The 20,252-nt window shown below is 41.4% G+C and overlaps 1 protein-coding gene across 11 annotated transcripts in view; it reads left to right on the top strand.

The window, feature by feature from the left end:
• Positions 1 to 20,252, top strand: part of RHBDD1 (rhomboid domain containing 1) — a 135,761-nt gene that overhangs the window by 16,201 nt on the left and 99,308 nt on the right. For all 11 annotated transcript variants that reach the window (XR_015255593.1, XR_015255594.1, XR_015255595.1 and 8 more), the window contains 2 exons: positions 11,778 to 12,285; positions 13,364 to 13,496. Coding sequence is in view for 8 of the 11 variants with exons in the window: in XM_086719807.1 (XP_086575933.1) it covers positions 11,853 to 12,285; positions 13,364 to 13,496 (566 nt within the window). In the remaining 3 variants the exon portion in view is untranslated. The remainder of the gene's footprint in view (positions 1 to 11,777; positions 12,286 to 13,363; positions 13,497 to 20,252) is intronic.

Below are 20,252 nucleotides of genomic sequence, written 5' to 3' on the forward strand. Positions count from 1 at the left end.
ATGATCCAACTCAGCCTAATGAGATGGATGTTCTTGGACATTCAGGACCCCAAAGCTAGGAGCAGACGTGGGGTGAGTAGAACCAGGACCGTGGGCAGAAGCAGGAGAGGTCGTGCTACCTCGCCGGGAAGGGTTTCTCTGGTTCATTTTCATCCTCTTCATGCTTTTTACCTAAGGTTTTCAAATTGCCAGGGGAATCCCCAGCATATTGCTCGTCACTAGCAAGGCCTTGTCTTTTGCTTTCACTTTGACAAAGTCCTTCGTCCCTGGGAGTGTATTATGAATCTTAATTTCCTCCACTCCGCGTAAATAAACTGACACACCTAGCTGTTCTGTCATCATTGTTGTTGAAACTAATTGAGAGCGTTTCCTAAATCTGTAATTCCTTTCCTGAGTCTCTTGCCTGTATGTGAAACCAGCTCATTGTCCCCCCAAGCCGGAGACTTTTCCAGAGGTTTGCTAACATGGGGCCCCATTATAGAGCCAGAGAAGACGATGATCTTGAGCCCCAGCTTCCTAGAAGGGCGTGGCCCAGTTCTGGAGCCCCCGCCCAACTACTGCTTCAACAGCACATCTGTGCCCAAGATCACTGAGTCGGATGGGACAGTGGAGGAGTGGCAGACTGTGGTAGACAATGAGGGCAGGACAGAGACCCGGTCACCCAGCACGATGATCCAGAATCACCCGACACCTTCAGCCCCCGGTGAAGCTGTTTCCGTCCTCAGCCAGTCCTCAGGGAAGTAGAAAAACTTGGTTTTTGTTGTGGTGGTGTTGGTGGCTTTTTGTTTTCTTGTTTTATCTTTTACTTCTTAGGCCTTTCTATCCTCCTCCTTAATGACTGGGCCAGGATGGAAGCTGAAGTCTTCTGTCTAACCTTGTGTACCTCTTCGGTGAAATCGACCAAACCTTTGTGAACCTTATCACCCCCTGAATATTGTTAAGACTCCATAGGATAGAACAGATTATCAGGTCCTGACTTGACAGTTTCTTTTGGTGATTCTGTTTATTGCCGTGGGGCATGTATTTCTGTGGCTCGGGGTAGATAATTGCATCATTTGAAATTACTTTCTGATATTTAATTTCAACTTCTCTTTTCATGGCTACTACCTTAGTTCTGCCTCAGTTATTTTGTGTGTGCAAAATAAATTTTATTAAAATGTCTGCGTGCAGCAGCTCCAGAAACTCTGATGGCTCTAGAATTTGTATATCTAAGGGTCTCAGAAGGAGAGATCTGGTTGGAAGTGGAGGGGGCGCAGGGTTGGGAGCCAGTAGCCAGGGGATGCCTTAAAGCTGTGTTTGCATGGCAAGCATGCTCTTTTAATTAGATTGTATGTTAATTTGGATTATTTGGGGGGATGATCATGAAGATTAACAGCCCTCTCCCCCAGTGGGCACCATCTGCATATTTCTGAACTGTATAAGTCTTACCCATTTTTTTACCCAATCTTGCGAACATAACCCTTCTACCCTCAGCAACCAGAGTTGTTTATGTCTCAGAATTTCTTCACATTGGTTTGCTTTCTAGGAATTTTACTTTAAGATACCTGTTTACTTCTTTTGAGCTGTTAAAAATGTAATTCTCTCCTAGTAATAATTTTTGTAAATAGACATTCTATTTCAGTAACCCTCATTATTGTTGAAAGCACTATCTAACTTCAAATGTACGGCTCTTCCTTTTCTCTCTTCGTGAGATCTTTTTGTAAAAAGAAGCCCTTTGCTAAATGGTTAAGTAATGAAATCTTCACACTTATAATCACTTTTTTTTTCTCATTATTGCTTGAGTTAGATCTAATAAAAATGTACACCATATAAGTAGGGATTGAACTAAAAATGCAAAATTGTCTTCTTCCCTTTTAGTACTTAAAAAAAAAACGTCTCTCAAACTTGAGTTTACCCTCCAAGGAGCATTTACATGGAAGAAAAGTAGCTGGCATTGGAAGGGTTCCTAGTCTAGTGAGTTATGTTAAAAGATATTGGGTGTGAAGCAGAACTTTGAACGACTTCCTGCACTGCATCTAGATCACAGCCTGGAATTTCCAAAGCTTTTTATTTAACCACTTACAGACATTCGAGGCATTTGTTATATGCGGTGGATGCGCAGACTTTGGGAGGGCTTGTCATAGGAACAGGCTGGGGCACCAAGGTTTGCAGTGGTGACAGACACAGATTAAGGGGCTTGCCAGATAAGCGGTACCATCTGGTGGGAGGAGCTGGATTTGAGTCCTAAGAATCCAGTTTATGAGCATTGCCATCTTGGTTTATCTGTACAGGAAAAACGGAATTTCTTTCTCTGTTTTCATGGTTTCACACCGGAACTGCTGAAAGGATTTCTAGTAAACTGGGACAGTTGTGTTTGGAATGATCAGATTTAAAAACTAAGCTAGGGGATGTGTGTGAAATGCACTTTGTGACCTCTGGTGGTGAGAGCACCCCGCGTGACTCTCCATGTGTGGAGAGGGTCACTTACTAAGCACCTTGGACAGAGAAACCCAGGGCTGCAGGGTGAACATCCCTGAAAGGGCAGAATCTCCATGGAGCTACTCCTCACGTGGGCAGCTCTGTAGAGTATGCTGCAGAATAGGCAGCAAGATGGTCAGGTGATTTTCCTGGCAAGTGCTTGGGTAGACCAGTTAGTCAATAAACATGGAACTAAGTTTGTCTTCAGACTATTGTGAGAATTACATGAAGCAAATTACACATAACTACTTTGAAAACTGTAAATGTGTGAGATACTAGTTCTTATTGGGGAAGTATGTAAATATTATAAGACTTTGAATCCTAGGTTGAAATGCTTGAAGTTGGTCAGATGATGATGGTAAAAATGTAATACCTGCTAACACTGGTATGTTGATTATGTGTGCTTATTATGTTTCAGGCTTTGTCCTGCATGGTTTATGGACATTAGCAAGTCTATGAGGCAAGTCTTAGTAGTATTTTGTATGCATTTTATAAATGAGGGAACTTAGGCACAGACTGAGAATTTGAACAAGATCATAAAATTCCAATCAGTTGAGTCAGGATTTGAACCCAGACCATTAGGCTTCAGCGTCCATTTTATTAACTATGATACTCTTCAGTCTTAGGATGATGTAGTAGAGAACATGATGGATTGGGGGCAGGGAATAACATGATAAGACTGGATTTTCAGTAAATCTAGTCAGTCATTATATAAGTGAATCAGGGGAAGAGTGCCCAGTGAGAAGGGCTTGACTTTTGGTCAGGTCTGTTACCACATAGTATATGCCTTTATTAATGGTTCCTCACTTGTCTGGAATTTTCTATTGCTTCTTGTGTTATTCTAGTGGTCTTCAATCCCATCCCCCTCAGGGATCAGGGATTCTGCCTTCCACTTGAATGATACTGATACTTAAGGCAGGCTAGTATAAACAACAGTTGGGAATTATCTCATTAAGATGTGAGCAATCTTATATTTGTTTTCATTTGGAGAGACGGTAGATGGGGAAAAAGAGGGAGGAGGAGATCTTGTGTCATAAAAACCCAATGTCTGGTAGCTTAAAATGAAAACAATTTAGCCAGTTGGCATTTGGGAGATAGTGTAATGGTTGTATAGAACTAGGTAAGACAGTTTCTCAGGTGGTTGTAAAGATGAAGCATATGAGGTTGGAGAACCATGGAATCAATGGAGGTCTCAGAAGCCCTCAAAAGAGGAATTGTGCTTTCAAGTCCCAGTTTTTTCTGGAACAGAGACCAAGTTGTAGGTGTTTCCATGAATGACACTTAATTACTGAGAGCGTCACATGTTCATGACTAGATCCCCATTACCTTCTTAATATAATTTGATTTCAGTGTTCATTTTTTATTCATGAAGTCAGTTTTCATTCACTTGACTGTTTTCATCTCTTTGGATTGCTCTGGCTTTAATATGAAACAAGAGGGGCGCCTGGGTGGCTCAGTCGGCTAAGCATCCAACTCTTGACTTCAGCTCACCGTTTGTGAGATCAAGCCCCACATTAGGCTCTCTGCTGACAATGCGGAGCCTACTTGGGGTTCTCTGTCTCTCCCTCTCTTTCTGCCCCTCCCCTGTTTGTGCGTGCCCCCTCTCTCTCTCAAAATAAATAAACGTGAAAAAAAATTTTTAAAAATAAGAAAATAGAGAATCCTACTCTGATTCTTTGGCCTGATTTATTGTGACTCAGGAAGCCAGTTAACAGATCCAGGTGGCCAGAAAAATTTATCATTTATATTCCACTTACCATTAAACAATTATGGTACTATAAGAAAGATTCTACCCTGTACCCCCAAGACTCCCCATTTACTGATCAGCTCAGATAGATGATTATTCTGGTAAATTGAATACGGTGTAAGGTGTGAAAGCCATACCATCTGCTATTACATTTAATATTTAAATATTAAGTTAAATTTTTTTCCTAATGTTTATTTATTTTTGAGTGAGACAGAGCACGAGAAGGGGAGAGGCAGAGAGAGAGAGAGGGAGACACAGAATCCGAAGCAGGCTCCAGGCTCTGAGCTGTCAGCACAGAGCCTGATATGGGGCTTGAACCCACGAAGTGTGAGACCATGACCTGAGCTGAAGTCAGAAGCTCAGCCGACTAAACCATCCAAGAGCCCCTAAGTATTAAGTTTTAAAAGCATAATTTACATGTTATTCATGCAACTGTGTATTGCATTTAAAAACCATATATTGCCTCTAAGCTGTATAGGCTTTTTGAAATGTATTCATATATTTGGAAAGAGGAAACAAATTACTTTGCAAGCATTTAGTTAATAAATTCTTGTCTTTCACTAAATGCAAATACATGTTACACTATACCATTCTCTTATTTTCAAAAATGTTTTGGAAATGTGCATTTTGTAATTTGGTTCTCTTGGGACCTAAGGAAGCTAATACCTTTTAGGGAAAATAAAATTATGCTAATTATGAAGTTTTATTGGATGACCAAAGAATTTTATTATTTTGTGCCAGACTAAAATGTTACCATCGATTGGCCTTCTAGGAAGAAGTAGAGAAAATAATTTCTTATGTTTGGATTAGAAAAGCCATGAATGATAGGATTCCTGAGAGGCTTCGAGGGGTGAGAAGAAATGGTTTAGTTCAGTTCATTCCTAGAGAAAGTAGATTGTACTAAAACCAAATAAGAAAAAAATGCATTGTGTTTTGTGTGTATTTTGACCAGCTTAGTGTGGTATTTATGATGCACTAATTTGTTGTCCATCTCTCGTAATTTAAAAAGCAGAGGAAGTGCTTATGTTTAACATAATCTGCTATTTCCATAACAGTTTTGCTTCATTTGAAGCAATAAAACATATTAACAGTTTTGCAATATTCATTGTCACATGAGTGCCTGAGCCAGGCCCCTGCTAGTGAAGTACAGTCAGTCACATTCACTCTCAACACGATACATCCAGGGGGACTGCGGTGCTAAAATCTTGGCATTGTAGGGGCACCTGGGTGGCTCAGTCAGTTGGGCATCTGACTTTGGCTCAGGTCATGATCTCACAGTTCAGGTGTTTGAGCCCTGCGTAGGGCTCTGTTCGGACAGCTCAGAGCCTGGAGCCTGCTTTGGATTCTGTGTCCCCCTGCTCCTCCCCCACTGGCGCTCTGTCTCTCCCTGTCTCAAAAATAAAAACATTAAAAAAATATGTATATATTTTTAAATCCTGGCAGTGTAACGAAAACAATTTCTTTGTGGTTCCATCTTTCTTTCTGAAGCTTTCTTTTGACCTGAGGTTGTTAAACTGTTTCTTGGAGGGAGAGAGAGGTGCGGAGAGGAAGAAACAAAGAGAGGGGAGAGAGAGAGAGAGAGAGAGAAGGAGGGAGAGGGCGTGAGCTTGTCTGTATGGTTATGTGTGCCTATCAGCATGTGTTTATATTACGTTTTAAGCAATGAAAATTTAGGCATTTGCTCAATGTCCTTAGTCATTAGGGAAGTCTAAGTGCCACCTCACACTCACTCAGATGGCTGTAGTGAGAAAGGTGGATAAAAACAAGTATGGTTGAGAACGTGGAGAAATTGGAACCCTCATACGCTGCTGGAGGGAATGTAAAATGGTACAGAAATGTGGAAAACACTTTACCAGTTCCTCAAAAAGTTACACATAGAGCTACCATGTGACCCAGCAATTCCACCCCTAGGTGTATATCTAAGTGAACTGAAAACATGTGTGCCTACCAAAAAAAAAAAAAAAAAAAAGAAAAAAAGACACATGAACATTCGTAGCAACATTAATCCTTAGAGTCAAGAAGCGGACACAACCCAAATGTCCATCAGCTGTCAGTGGATCAGCACTGTTACCGCCAGATGCCAAATTGGGAATGTAATTTCTAACTGCTGTTTATTCTTGCAGCTTCAGGGTTCTGAATTCTTCTAGAACATTTTAACTGAAAATTGAGACCTATACCACCTTAGTAAATGGTAATGATCAAATACTTTCTGCTTTGTAAGTAGAATTGAAAATCACTGTAATTAGTTTTTCCCCTTTTTATAAAACCCCTCTCTCTGCCCCTTGAGACACATTGGTTTCCCAAGTTACGAATTCACTTTCTTTTGTTTGTTCTAGCCACTTAGTTTTTCTTATTACATACCTGTTTAATATTTAATTTCTCATTAAAAGTAAATATGGCTAATTTTCCTTTCAGTATTCCAAGAAGCCCTCCATTTCTCTCCGTCACAACTTTGATATAGTGCTGTCTAGTGTGTATGACTACATAATTCAAATGCTGTTTTTTTAATCAAATAGTCCTGGCAAAACAACCTATTAATACATTTTAAATGGATCAGAGGCTTATTTCTATAAAGTTAAGATAAATGCTGTAAACACTGTTCTGGAGCTAAAATGTAAATGGATTCATATGCATAGTTCTGTGGGGAAGGTGGTTCCAGTTTGTAGGAAAAATACTTAGAAATGAACCGATTATAGCCTTTTCAGTCAGTCTTACTTATTGCATATGGAGTCCTTGGGCACATAACTGATTAAGCACTAACTCTATGCCAGTCACTGTGCTAGACTCTGGGTATTCGGTGGTGATCAGAACAGATAAGGTAATTCTGCCCTTGGCCATTTCTGCTGCAACCGTGGAGCTCCTGGTATGGGAGCACAGTGACTGGGGAAGAGACCAGAGAGGTGGGCGGGGTCCTATTTGTCACAGCACGTGGTTGTGGTTAGGCGTTTGGACTTTATTCTGACTTTCATGAGAAGCCATTGTGGGGGAATCCAACTTCGGTTTTATAGGGATTACTGTGGGTGGTGGTGGAAAACAGTTGGTGGGTATGAGGATAAGCAGAGAACCCAGTTAGGGAGTTTGTTGTAATCCAGGCAAGGTATGATTGTGGCTTAGATCGGACTAGGGCTCAAGAGCTAGAAAGAAGTAGATTGACACCCACTGTGGAAGAATCAACTACGTGTGGTGGATGGGATGTGGGGGTCGGGGATTGATGGGGGCGAAGGCGGGTCAAGGATGTTTCCTACATCTCTGACTTGAACAGCTGGGGAGCAGGAAATTCTGTGTCCTGAGATGATGAATATGGAAGCAGAATTAGAAGGGATGATCCAGTGTTCAGCAGGGGGGCAGGTTGACCATGTGGGGAAAGACGGGTTTGAGGTGGGGGGAGTGCAGGGACTAGCCTGCTCTTCCTTGGGCTGTGGTAACTGCTTTATGGTCTGGGTACAAGTTAGAATAAATAAATCACTTCCCCAACCAAACACGCTGAACTGGTTTCCAGCTTATAGACGAGTTGCTGTAACCCAGCATGCCTCTGTGGTCTGTTATAGTTCCTCAGTCTGAAGATTTTTATGTATTAGATGAGCAGGAGAAAACAACATTCATTTATGGTCAGTGCTCACTTACTGTGATCTCTTCCCTTTGGTATTCCTAGAACTGTGCCTGCCTGGCCCACAAGGTCAGGTTATAGATTTGATCTTCACATGGACCATGTGGATTTTCTGTTACCATGTTACAGGCTGCATCCCTTACTTCGTAAGGCTGACTCGATAGCTTTATGCGGAAGGAAAGTGGGCCATAGAGTTGGTATGAAATATGCCCATTTATCTTTGCTACATAAAACCCCTGACTTCTAATTCTACCCACACTGGTATTCTAGAGGCCTTTATTTGGAAATGTGGGACTCAAATATATATTCTGCACATCTCACATCGGCTGTGGTTATAATCTGCCTTCGCATTAAGTATACGTTTGTTGCGGGTGTGAACCACACCAATTTAGTCATCCTTTGATTTTCTACAGCCAATATTTTTATTTCTTTCAGCAAATAGAAACGGATTATGTAGAGGCTGAGATTATAAGTGTTGCGTCCTTTGCTGTACCTCTACTGCCTGGCATAGAGACTGGCATGCTTTTGGCACTTGATGTTTATTAAATCAATGAGGGACAGAAGAAATGGCTAAGTAGACATTTTGTGAGAAGGAGGGGTAATTCAGTTTTCAGAAACCAAGAGATCAGACAGGCTGTATTCTTCCTGTAAGATTATGATCCTGAAACGTACTAAAAAATCCAGGCTTCAGAATATAAATTTAGGGAATCAAAATGACAGAAAGGATTTTAGAAACCGTGGGAATGGAGTTCCATGAGCATGTGCAAAAGAGAGCAGGGATAGAGGAAAAGGGAAAAGCAGAGGAAGGGGGATTGGAAGGAGGGGTTGCGGTACAGGAGAGCACAGTGTCCAGGAGGCAGGAGGCGTCACCAGCTGGAGATGGTGGTGAGAAGGGACACGGATGGAAAGGGACCTTTGGATTTGGGCAGAAGTCAAGCAAGTGTAATATGAGCCTGAGTGCACAGTGCGATATGAGATTGGGGAAATTCCATTGTCTTTTTGTTCATATTCCTCATCACTAATGATTCCAGTCAAGGAGTCAAGGGGGGGAATTTTCTTTCTTTTTTTTAAAATTTTTATTCTTTATTTTTATTTTTCTAATATTTATTCTTTATTTTATTTTTATTTTTTATACTTTTATTAATTTTTTTTTTGACTGAGAGAAAGAGAGCAGGGGAGGGGCCGAGAGAGAAGGGGGACAGAGGATCCACAGTGGGCCTGGTGCTGACAGCAGAGAGCCTGATGCAGGGCTCGAACTCATGAACCATGAGATCATAACCTGAGTCAAAGTTGGATGCCTAACCAACTGAGCCACCCAGGCGCCCCAAGGGGGAATTTTTCTTAAGCAAAGACATAATTAGTTTTGTTTTGTTTTTTTTTTTTTTTTAATTTTTTTTTTTTTCAACGTTTATTTATTTTTGGGACAGAGAGAGACAGAGCATGAACGGGGGAGGGGCAGAGAGAGAGGGAGACACAGAATCGGAAACAGGCTCCAGGCTCCGAGCCATCAGCCCAGAGCCTGACGCGGGGCTCGAACTCACGGACCGCGAGATCGTGACCTGGCTGAAGTCGGACGCTTAACCGACTGCGCCACCCAGGCGCCCCAAGACATAATTAGTTTTGATTTCCTCCTGTGCACAACCTGGCATCATAGGGCACTCTTTATATTGAGATTGAAGGGTTCGTTTTGTGATTTCTTATAAGCCGATCACTTAATGTTTAAGGCTGTATTTTTCCATTGCTCCTTTTATAGGTATTGAGGTTTGATATTAAAATTATTTAGGGAGTGTTGCAAAAAAAAGTCACAGTAGTTGGAGATTTGAAAGTCGACTTGAATGTCAATGTGAAAAATATAGACTGTTTCTCTAAAATAACCCAGGAGCTGATCTTCAGTTGAAATTTTGTTGAGTTCTGTAGTTCATGAGAATGGTATTGAACTATGTTAATAAGCCCATAGCAATAAAGAACCTTGGGTTGTGCTAATAATGCGGGTATACACATACACACATGCATGCACACAAGCGTAATTTTTTCTGGGTCATTTCCGAGAATCCATGTGGGAGGAGGATAGGGAGTACATTTGCACCTTATTAAGATGCTACAATTTGCAAAACTTGCCCACATAAGTGGGCTTACCTTACAGTAATAAAAAAATGTGTCTACTGTGTATTCGACATCTGCTGCTTTCCAGACGTATTACAGTAATCCTGGGAGGGAGGTATCATCATTCCTAATTTAAAGTGAAGAAAGTAAAGTTCAGAGAGTTTTAAAGTAATTTGCTCTAGGTCACAAAGCTTATAAAGTAGAATTGTACCCGTTTTTAGCCCGAAGCCCATGTACCTTCCAACGTTCTGTCTGAATGAGAATCTTTAGGGTATCAGAGTAAGTCATGTATTTGGTTGGGAGCCCAAGAACCTCCATAGTGTAAAAACCACTAGATGAGAACTTTTGCAGCATCCTGGCCCCAACCTGCCTATTTACCCTTATCTGCAACTGACATTTTTCTTCTTTCTTCCTGTTATGATGGACGAGGCTATTCCCTCCAAGGACTTAAGTTCTTATCTTTTGCGTCTTTAGTCTGTGGCTCTTTCTTTACTAACTTCTTCCCGTAAGCCTAAGCTAGTCCCTCACCAAAGGAAATCCCTTCAGTATTGGTGAGTAATTGCTGTGTAACATACCAGTCTAACACTTGGTGAAGTTACAGTATGATTTATTTAGCTCATTGTTCTGTGGGTCAGCAAATTAGGCCGGGCTGTGCTGGATTCATGTCTTGTCTGTGGTCAGCTGCTGGTCAGCTAGACAGCTTTGCTTCAGGGGCATTAACTGGCTAGTGGTCAGGGCCATAAGGGTGCCTGGAGCTTGTGTCTTCCCTCATCCAGCAGGCTAGCCCAGACTTGGCCACTTGGTTGCTTCAGGGGGGTTCAAGAGAAAGCAGAAGCCTGTCAGTCATCTCGAGGGCTACATTCAGAATTAGTGTCCTTTTGTTTGCGATCTACCAGCCAGAGGAAGTCACAAGGCCAGCCCAGGTTCAGGGGGTGGAGACGTAGTGCTGAACTTGGTGCTCTGTCTTGTTGCTACCTCTGTTTTACTCCAGTAAGACCACAGTCCTGTTACCACCTCGAGTTTGGGCTTCCTCTGTCACTGAGCTTAAAATATAGTATGGCAATTGTTGGCTTACTTCTTAGTAGAAGGTGACCTCCTTAAAGACAGTGACCATTTGAATCTAGGATTTGGCACATAGCAAGAAACTTTAAAAAAGCAGAAGTTTTTGTGAAGATAAAGCATCCTAGCAGTTGATAACTGACAATATGGAGTAGGGGATAGTAAATGATCGCATTTTAAAACCTGCCAGTGGAAGTTTAAAAACTTTGGGGCTAAATAAATAAATAAGTAAATAAATAAAAAATAAAAACTTTTGGGCAGACTTTATTGAATATATCAAAATTGAATATTTCTTTAAAAAAATTAAGGTGGTAAAGAATCTTGCTCAGCATTCTGAGTAGAAATCGTTATTAAATATTTACATACTATCTTTTAGGATTTTTTTTATTAGGTTGCAAGTTTATTTATAAGGAAGACAAGTCATATTTTCATGGCATATTTGTCACAGAAAGCATACCCATCCATTAACTGGTCCATTGGGATTTGGGTGAAATGTTGTTTTAGAATGTAAGATGAGGGAGGACATCAGCTAGCATCCTGGATGTTGGTCTGGAAGACATTGATAATAAATGTTTCTGTCAGACAGGAGGTGTGAGATATATATGCATATATATATATATGTATATATATATACACACACACACACACACATATATGTATATTTATACATATACATATATATATATATATACACATGTACGTATATGTATATATAACGTAAGCTCATCTTCAAATGAGTATGTCTTATTGGCGCATTAAGTCTTAATTAGTGGATTTTCATGTGCATTTTATTTTATGTTTTAGGTTCAGCTCCCTGTATATCTTCCCAGATGCCTAAAACCTGACCACATTTTCCCATCACTGGGTTGATATCTAACCATGCAGCGGAGATCAAGAGGAATTAATACTGGACTTATTCTGCTCCTTTCTCAAATCTTCCATGTTGGGGTCAACAATATTCCACCTGTCACCCTAGCAACTTTGGCTGTCAACATCTGGTTCTTCTTGAGTCCTCTGAAGCCACTGTTGAGCTCCTGCCTTAGTGTGGAGACGTGTTACCAGCAGAAAGACTGGCAGCGCCTACTGCTTTCTCCTTTTCACCATGCAGACGATTGGCATTTGTATTTCAATATGGCATCCATGCTATGGAAAGGAATCAATCTGGAAAGGAGACTGGGAAGTAAATGGTTTGCCTATGTCATCGTCACATTCTCGCTACTCACCGGGGTGGTGTACCTGTTGTTGGAATTTGCTCTTGCAGAATTTATGAATGAACCTGTCTTCAGAAGGAACTGTGCTGTAGGTTTCTCTGGTAAGGCAGATAGATTTCTAAAGTAGAGTGCATGAAGACAGAGAGGTGTGGCTGTTGCCATTTTATGAAATGTGGGTCCCTATTTGGCGAGGGAACTGAATTCTGAGGGGCTAAAGATTGCCGGGGCTTGGATTTTGGAGAGAAGGATGATTGCAGCATAGGAGAGACATAGATCTTGCTCTTAATCTATGTTAATCATTCACTGATTAACTGCCTCATTCACTCTTGGACAATTTGTTTGGACCAGGGTCTGCTCGAAGGTAGTTTTGTTAGGAGATGTAGTTCTAGAAACATGTACTTGCTCCATCATCATGGTGGGGCCAAGGAGAGACCCGCTGGTGTATCTGTGATAAGGAGTTCTCTAAAACATTGAGTATGCCTCTCAATGACTTCATTAAAATGCACCACACCCTACCATGACATGCGTGCCATGTTTTAACAACTATGATAGTCACTCTATATGTATCTCATAGGACTGAAATTGCCATTGGGGCTTAAAGTAGGTGTTCTAAGAATTAGAATGTGAAGGGGAGGAGGGAAAGAGTCCTGCAACAGAAGGAAATCTAACTCTTTTCTCTACCCTCCCTGCCATCCATCCCCCTTCCCTCTAAGATACATCCTCATGCAACCAGTTGTGGGAGAAGAAAGGAAACATGTCCTGCCCTCAACACATCTTTCCATAGAGGTTCAAAATATACACATTACTGCTATTTTTTTTTTATTGAGTTGAAAAATCACATAGCTTAAAATTAACGATTCTGAAGTGAACAATTCAGTGGCATTTAGTACCATTTCAGGTATTTTATTCCCATTTTATGGGTTATATATTTTCTAGCATGCTGAAAGTCACCACGACCTTCTGTGTTAGGAAACATCAGAAGAACAATTGCCTTGAACATTTTGAACATTGTCTTTCTACCAAAAGCTGGGTTGACTTGTAAAGAATAGAGTGTGTTTCAAAGCAAGAAGTTGGATATAGTCAAATAATCATTTTTACATTCAGTTCATTTTCTTTGTAAATGTTGATTGTCTCCACATTTGGATTGTTGATATTTGTATGCTCTTTATTCTCTTCTAGGAGTTTTGTTTGCTTTGAAAGTTCTTAACAACCATTATTGCCCTGGAGGCTTTGCCAACGTTTTGGGCTTTCCTGTACCCAACAGATTTGCTTGTTGGGCAGAACTTGTGGCTATTCATTTCATCTCGCCAGGGTAAGTGTTTATTCTCAGAATATACAAATGAAGAACCTGATGTTCCATGGAGAAAGAATTGCAATAATAATGAGGTAACCAGTGGTTTCTTTACAGCAAAGTTGATTCTTTAAGGGCAGCGTTGAGCTGACTCATTTTCACATCAGACATTCCTGAGTTTGAGTCCTGTCCACTATGAGTCCTGTGACTTTTGGTAAACTTGTCCTATCTGAGTTTCAGTTTCCTTGCTCTGGAAGTAAGAATAAGAGAACCTGATATACAGATTGGAAGGATCAACATTAATGTGCATTGATTCTAATAGTAATGCAAAAAGGCACATAGAGACCACATAATTATAAAGATAAAAATCACAAGATGTGTTGGTTCAGTTGGTCCACAAGACGTGTTAAGCCATTTTTCTTGTGAAGTGCCTTGGTAATAGAACTCTTAAAACAAAACAAAACAAATAGTCCTTACTGACAACTTCTTGGTACTAGAACTCTTTAAACGAAAGACTTTACTCACAACTTTACTCAGTATATAAAATGGATCAACTGTGAATGGTTTAGGGTTGAGAGGAAGCACGGGGCCCCATTCCTTTGGCTGTACCCCCGTGTTGCTGTGGTTGCCTTAGAGGTACCTCCATAGCACCTGAGGGCTCCAAGGAATACAGTTTAAGAACCGCTGATTAAGATGCATCCTTTCCTTTTCAGATGAGGACAAGAAAAGTCAGGAGGTTAAGTTGCTTTTTAAAACAGCTCATGGTAGACACTAGCATAATAAGAGTTAGGACCTCCCAACTCCTGGTCTGGTGATCCTGCCTGGGGTGCTGCGCGTTCCCACTTTGGTTCCTTTCCCTGTTTTTGCTTAGAAAAAGGAGGGTGAGGGGCACCTGGGTGGCTCAGTCAGTTAAGCATCTGACTCTTGGTTTCGGCTCGGGTCTTGAACTCACATTTTGTGAGACATTGTGGAGCTTGCTTGGGATTCTCTCTCTCTGCCCCTCTCCCAGTCCAGCTCTGTCCCTCTCTCTCAAAATACATAAAGAAACTTAAAAAAAAAAAAAAAAGGAAAAAAGAGGGTGAATTGTGTTATTCTCCCACATCTTCTACCAGTTTCACTTCTCTTCATCTATATATGCTATTGGAAGCCCATGGGGTTTTTTTGCTTATTTTTACCATGGGGACCTGGATGCTGTTTGGAGAAGGGGGAAATTCAGGAAGATTCAGGAAGAAGTGAGGAGGATTTTTTTTTCTCTCCTTTTCGTTTCAGACAGGGGTCTTATTTTGCTTTTGGTTCGTGTGGCCGTGTTGGGTGTTGTACTTTATCTGGGAATTTTCTCTGTGGGCTGTGCGTCAGCCCCGTAACCTGAAGTTCCTTCTTTCATGCTAATTTTCCATCGTGGGCAACCATTGCCAGCTGGTCTGTAAAAGGCAGCGATGTGACCACTGAGCACCATTCATTTGCAACTGTATTGTTACCTCGTGACAGTTCCATGAAGAAAGCCTAACAAAATCTTCAAAGTTTTCTTTGAAAAAGGGCCCAGTAATGTCTGTCCCTTATCTGAACAGCCCGCTCGCTCTATACCTTGTCACTCACAGCTCCCTGACTTGCTTGATGTGACTTGGTCCTCTGTGTGGAGGAGAGACTGTTGTTTGTGACCACAACACCCAACATTCATATTGAAATTACTCCCTCTGATACTTGAACTTTTATTCTATGATGGATCCATTGAATAGCAGTGCCTTTAATATTCTCATGCAACCATTTCTGAAGACTTCTCAATCATCATGCACTTTATTTTTTTTTTTTAGGGTCCCCCCTCCCTTTCCATGGAAAAGGCATGGTTCCATTTTTAGGTAACATGCTTATTCTGCACGGAGGGACCCAATATTCTGAGCCTGGGAATTAGATGACATTTTCCTATCTTTGAAGCTGGAAAGAATAAATCTTTTTGGTTTTTAAGATTTGACTACTTTGAATGATAAACTTACTTCTGATGCCCAAGCATCTGCTTATGCCGGTGTCTAAATAAAGACCCAGCTAAACACTGGTCCAGGAAACTAAGAAGCGAGTGCTTCTTTGAGATGGATCTTGGAAGAATGGAAGAAACCAGAGCTCTCTTGGCTCTACATTGTTATTCTCCTAGTGGTTGTCAATTAGAATTTGCACTGGGAAAACACTGTAAATCTTTAGAACAAAGCCTGCTTTATTGTCAGACTTAATGAGCTGCCCTCTGGGGAGAAAAAAAAATCTGCCAAGCAAACATTTGGTGGACCTCTGTGTTTTATGAAAGCCACGGAATTAGTAATTTCCCCCAGTTACAGCGTGTTATGGAGGGAAGCCACTCCAAACACCCAGCCATTAGGCACTGTGAGGGGTTGGGCTTGACCAGCGGATTGAAGTAATAGCACTCATTTGCTGGTGCCTTTGCTTTTCACAGTACTTGCTTGTACCTTGTTTCCATGACTGCTTTGCCTCACATGGTCTTTTCATTTCCTTGCGTGGCCTGGGACCCTGCTAGGTGACTGTGTTTGAAGAAGTGTCCCTGCTCTGGAGGTGACACAGCAGGGAAGTGTGCAGACTCCTTGAGGAGGTTGCCTCCTTGTAGACTGGGCTCTTGCCCCTTCCCACCTGCCACCCCCTCCACCTTCTGTCAATGGAAGAAAGGGGGTCTGATGCCAAGCGTTACCTCTAACCTCTGCAGTTTCTCATGATGAGCCTGAGGCTATTTAGTCCAAACACTGAAGCTCCAGAGAAACGAACGTTACTCCTTGTAAGACAGCCACTCAGTGACCGTGCTAGAGGACAGTGGTCATGTGTGAATGACCCGGGCCGACATAACTAGCTGTGCGACCTCAGGTGAATCATGTGGCCTCTCTGAGCCTCATTTTCCTCATCTGTCCATTGGGAATATTACTTGCTTTCTCTGTTTCCTAAGTCTGTTTTAAGCAGTCAGAGAGATAATCTATGTGAAAGTCTTTATAAGTTATAAAAGGATTTAACATTTTTTTTATGACATCAGTCGCTGGAAGGGTGCAATGGCCCTGAAAGGAATCATACTTGAAATCTTTTTCTTCCTAAAGATGAGTAAAATAAGTCAAACAAAATTTTGTTTGCTTCAATTCCGTCTGTCCCCTACCTCTTGTTCCTACCTGACTTTTCCTACCAGAATGGCAGTTAGCAGTCTAAAAATTCCCATGGGCTCCTCATAAACACAAATTAAGCAGGTCATGACTGCATTTGGACCCTAGGAGATTTTTTAGTACAATATGGCAGTTCTAAAACATTAGCCCCTAGGCTTTGGGTACTGCTCCATTGTTAATGGTTGATGAGAATAATTACTTTGCCTCCACTAAAAACTTCTTGCTTAGATTGAGAGAAAAAAGATTTAATACATTTTTTACTTGTTCCAGTTTAATTGTAAAAAGTTTCAAACGCAAAGTTGCTAACCCATTTGAAAGTAAGTTGCAAACATCAGAGTAACTTCATCCTTAAAAACGTCAACGTGCGTCTCCTAAAAAAATCTGTTCCTTTATATAACCACATTACTATTGTCATATTGAAGAAAATCAACAGTAATTCCCCAATGTTGTCTAATAATTAGTTTATATTCCGATATTCACCAGTTTTCAAGTGTCTTTTGTAATTGCTGTGGTTTTTTTGGGGGGTGGTTGGGGTGGGTGGAGTGCAGATAAAAGATGACTAGGATATGGTTAAGGCTCACACATTTGTTTATGACATTTCTTTGTTCCCTTTTACTCTAAAGATGTCCTTCTACTTTATATTTTTCTAGGACATTGAGAAGTAACTGTCATGGAAAAATTGTGAAAGAGACTAGTGAAGGTTTTGTAGCCTGTTTCAAGTTCTAGATTTCTCTGCGTGTTTACTTGTAGGGTTATATAATTGCTTCCTCTAGCCCCTCTGCATTTCTGTGAACTGGAAGTTAGGTGCAAATGTTTTTACATTCAGCTTAAACTGGGCTGTTGGCAAGAATACTTCATAGGCGTGATGCCGTAAGGCTGTGTAATATCTTCTTGCATCATGACAGGAAGGACATAATGCCTGATTGTCCCGCCATTAGGAATTCCAAGTTCAATCGATTAATTAAGGTAGTCTCCATTGTAAGGATACGTCTATCCTTTCGCAATTGGAAAGCTAACTGTGAGGTGATAATTGGATATCATGCAGATAACTTGTTAATAACCTTCTACCTTATGGTTTAGTATATGCCAATGAGGACCCTTGTCTGAATTGGCAATTTCAGGGGGAGCTGTAAAGAGTGGTTTTCAGATTCTGTCATTCCTTCTACATTTATTAGGTGGGGTTGACCCCCAGTTAGACCGAAGGCAAGGGATTGAAGATGAGTGTTCTGTCTAGGGCAGATCTTAGTTTTGTGAGTTTGAGCTATTCAGTTTTGTGGGTTCTTTTTAAGAAAAAAAATACAAACTTGGAAACAAAAGTAAAAATTTTAAATGAGAAACCAAAGCACAACAATTTACAAATTTTAAAGAGCTAGCAAATACTGTAAACATTATAAAACCCATAAAAGTAATATAATATTCTATTAACTCCCTGGCATGCCTCTATAATATTTTCTCCCCAGGTTTGGCTGTGTGCTTTTGATCTCTTGTTCATATGACAGTAATTTGGCAATAGCATTTCTGTAGAGGGAATAGCATGTGCATCAAAATTAATTTTTTATTGAAAGTTGAGGAGAGTTTCTTTACAACTCATGTAGATTTTTGGCACTGTTTTCTGATTCGGAGAAACCTCCATCAAAGTGTTTTTACATATAAGCTATAAAATTTCAGACCTCTGCCAAGTGTCCCTGTGCAGTGACCAATCTCAAATGTACTTTCAACGATTTGAGTGTCGTCGAGGATCTTTAGTGGCAGGGTGGGAGATTCACGTTTTCCTCAGGGGCACCACTACTTTGTGCCCAGTCAGCAAGAAACTTAAGTATCGATGCTCTTTTAGGATTCACTTCCCTTCATTCATTGGATTACCAGAACTCTAAGAATCTATTTATTACTTTTCTTTACAGCTTCTGATATGATTTGAAAAGATTTTTGAGAGCTGCAAACCCAGGAATTCTGAATAAAGTTGATTTTGCAGGATTCTTGGAAAGGCAAGGTCGAATGGATGGCACATTTCTAATTGCATCCACTGTGCTGCTGAGTAGATTCTTCTGTTTCATGGCTGTTTTTACTCTGTTTTAGTGGGAACTGAATTCCCCCATTTATGGTCTTACACGCTCCGTGATTGGGAGAACTTTCCAGACCCTGGGCACTGACACCAGCATGATGCTGGCTGTCCCAGAGCACTTGAGAGTGCCGTGGGACTTGTGCCTCTCTGCCTCCTGTCACAGTTCAGGTTGAAGATGCAGAGTACAGGGGCACCTGAGTGGCTCCGTCAGTTAAGTGTCCGACTTTGGCTCAGGTCATGATCTCGTGTTTCATGAGTTCAAGCCCCACATCGGGCTTGCTACTGTTAGCCTGTCAGGGAAGAACCCGCTTTGGATCTTCTGTCTCCCTCTCTGTGCCTCTCTCCCCCACGTGCGCTCTCCCCCAAATAAAGAAATCTTTAAAAAAGAAAATAGACACAGAGTAGGCATTAGGAGGATTTTCTGAAGCCCTTTGTACACTGCCCTGACTAGCAGGGACTTAACTCTGTCCTGAACTGACCGTCAACCATGTAAATAAATTCCACTGAATCCAAACTGGATGTAACTTCAACTCCACTTCCCTTTAGCCGAATCCCCAAAATGTCTATGGCCACGCTAATGCCACCTGACATGGGGGGATGTGTGACAGCAGAAGTTGGCGTGTGTAGGGGTAGCGGTTTTAGCCAATGTGGTTCAGTTTCCCACTTTCACAAGTTTTACAAAAACCTACGAGCCCATGGGTACATTGCTGGGACCTCTGCCATGCTCTGAAGGATCCCTGGCAAGTGAGGGACCTGTTGCTCCATGAGCTTCTTGGCAAATTCACCTGTGGGCTCTGAGAGGGTTGTCCCAGTAACGCCTGTGGGGAAGGGAAGGGAACTAGAGAGGCCTGTACGTGGTGGGCAAATGGAGGGGGGAGGGCGGGTAGGACATAGGAGGTTTTGTTGAGGTTGAAAACGCAGAGAGCTTTGAGAATAGGAACTGGTAGAAGACAGGGTGTTGGAGGTTTTACTCATGAGCATATCTGTGTAGGGGTGACATTGGGGAATGGTGGCAGAGATAGTCATTGGGGTCAAAGAGGCAAAGAGGTGACTTTAAGGTTAAGGTGTTGGGTGGATTATCTACATGGTGGTGAAATCACCCAGAAAAATCGTAGGAAGTAGAGTAGAGATGAAGGGAGTGAAATTATTCTGGAGTCCGCCATGGGTGTCAGGAAATGATCCTAGAGACAGATAGCAGACAGCATCTGTATTAGTTTCTTATCGCTGTTACAACAAATTACCATGAATGTGGTGGCTCATAATAGTGGAAATTTATGCTTTCATGATTTCTAAAGTTAAATGGCCGAAATCAGTACCACTGGGCTGAAATCAAGGTGTTGGCAGAGCTGTGTGTTCTCTGAAGGCTCTGGAGGAAATCTATCCCTCACCTCTTTCAGGTTCTGATGGCGCCCAGCATTCCTTGGCTTATGGGCGTGTCACCCAAAAGCCACCAAAATCACGTTGCCTTTTCCTCTTCTACCTGTGTCAAATTTCCCTCTGCCTCCATAAAGACACGGGGATTACATTTAGGAATCATCCTGACATGGCAGGATAATCACTCCATCTCAAGTT

This window comes from Puma concolor, chromosome C1 (assembly GCF_028749965.1).
Source record: "Puma concolor isolate L17-30 chromosome C1, mPumCon1.1.hap2, whole genome shotgun sequence".
NCBI lineage: Eukaryota > Metazoa > Chordata > Mammalia > Carnivora > Felidae > Puma > Puma concolor.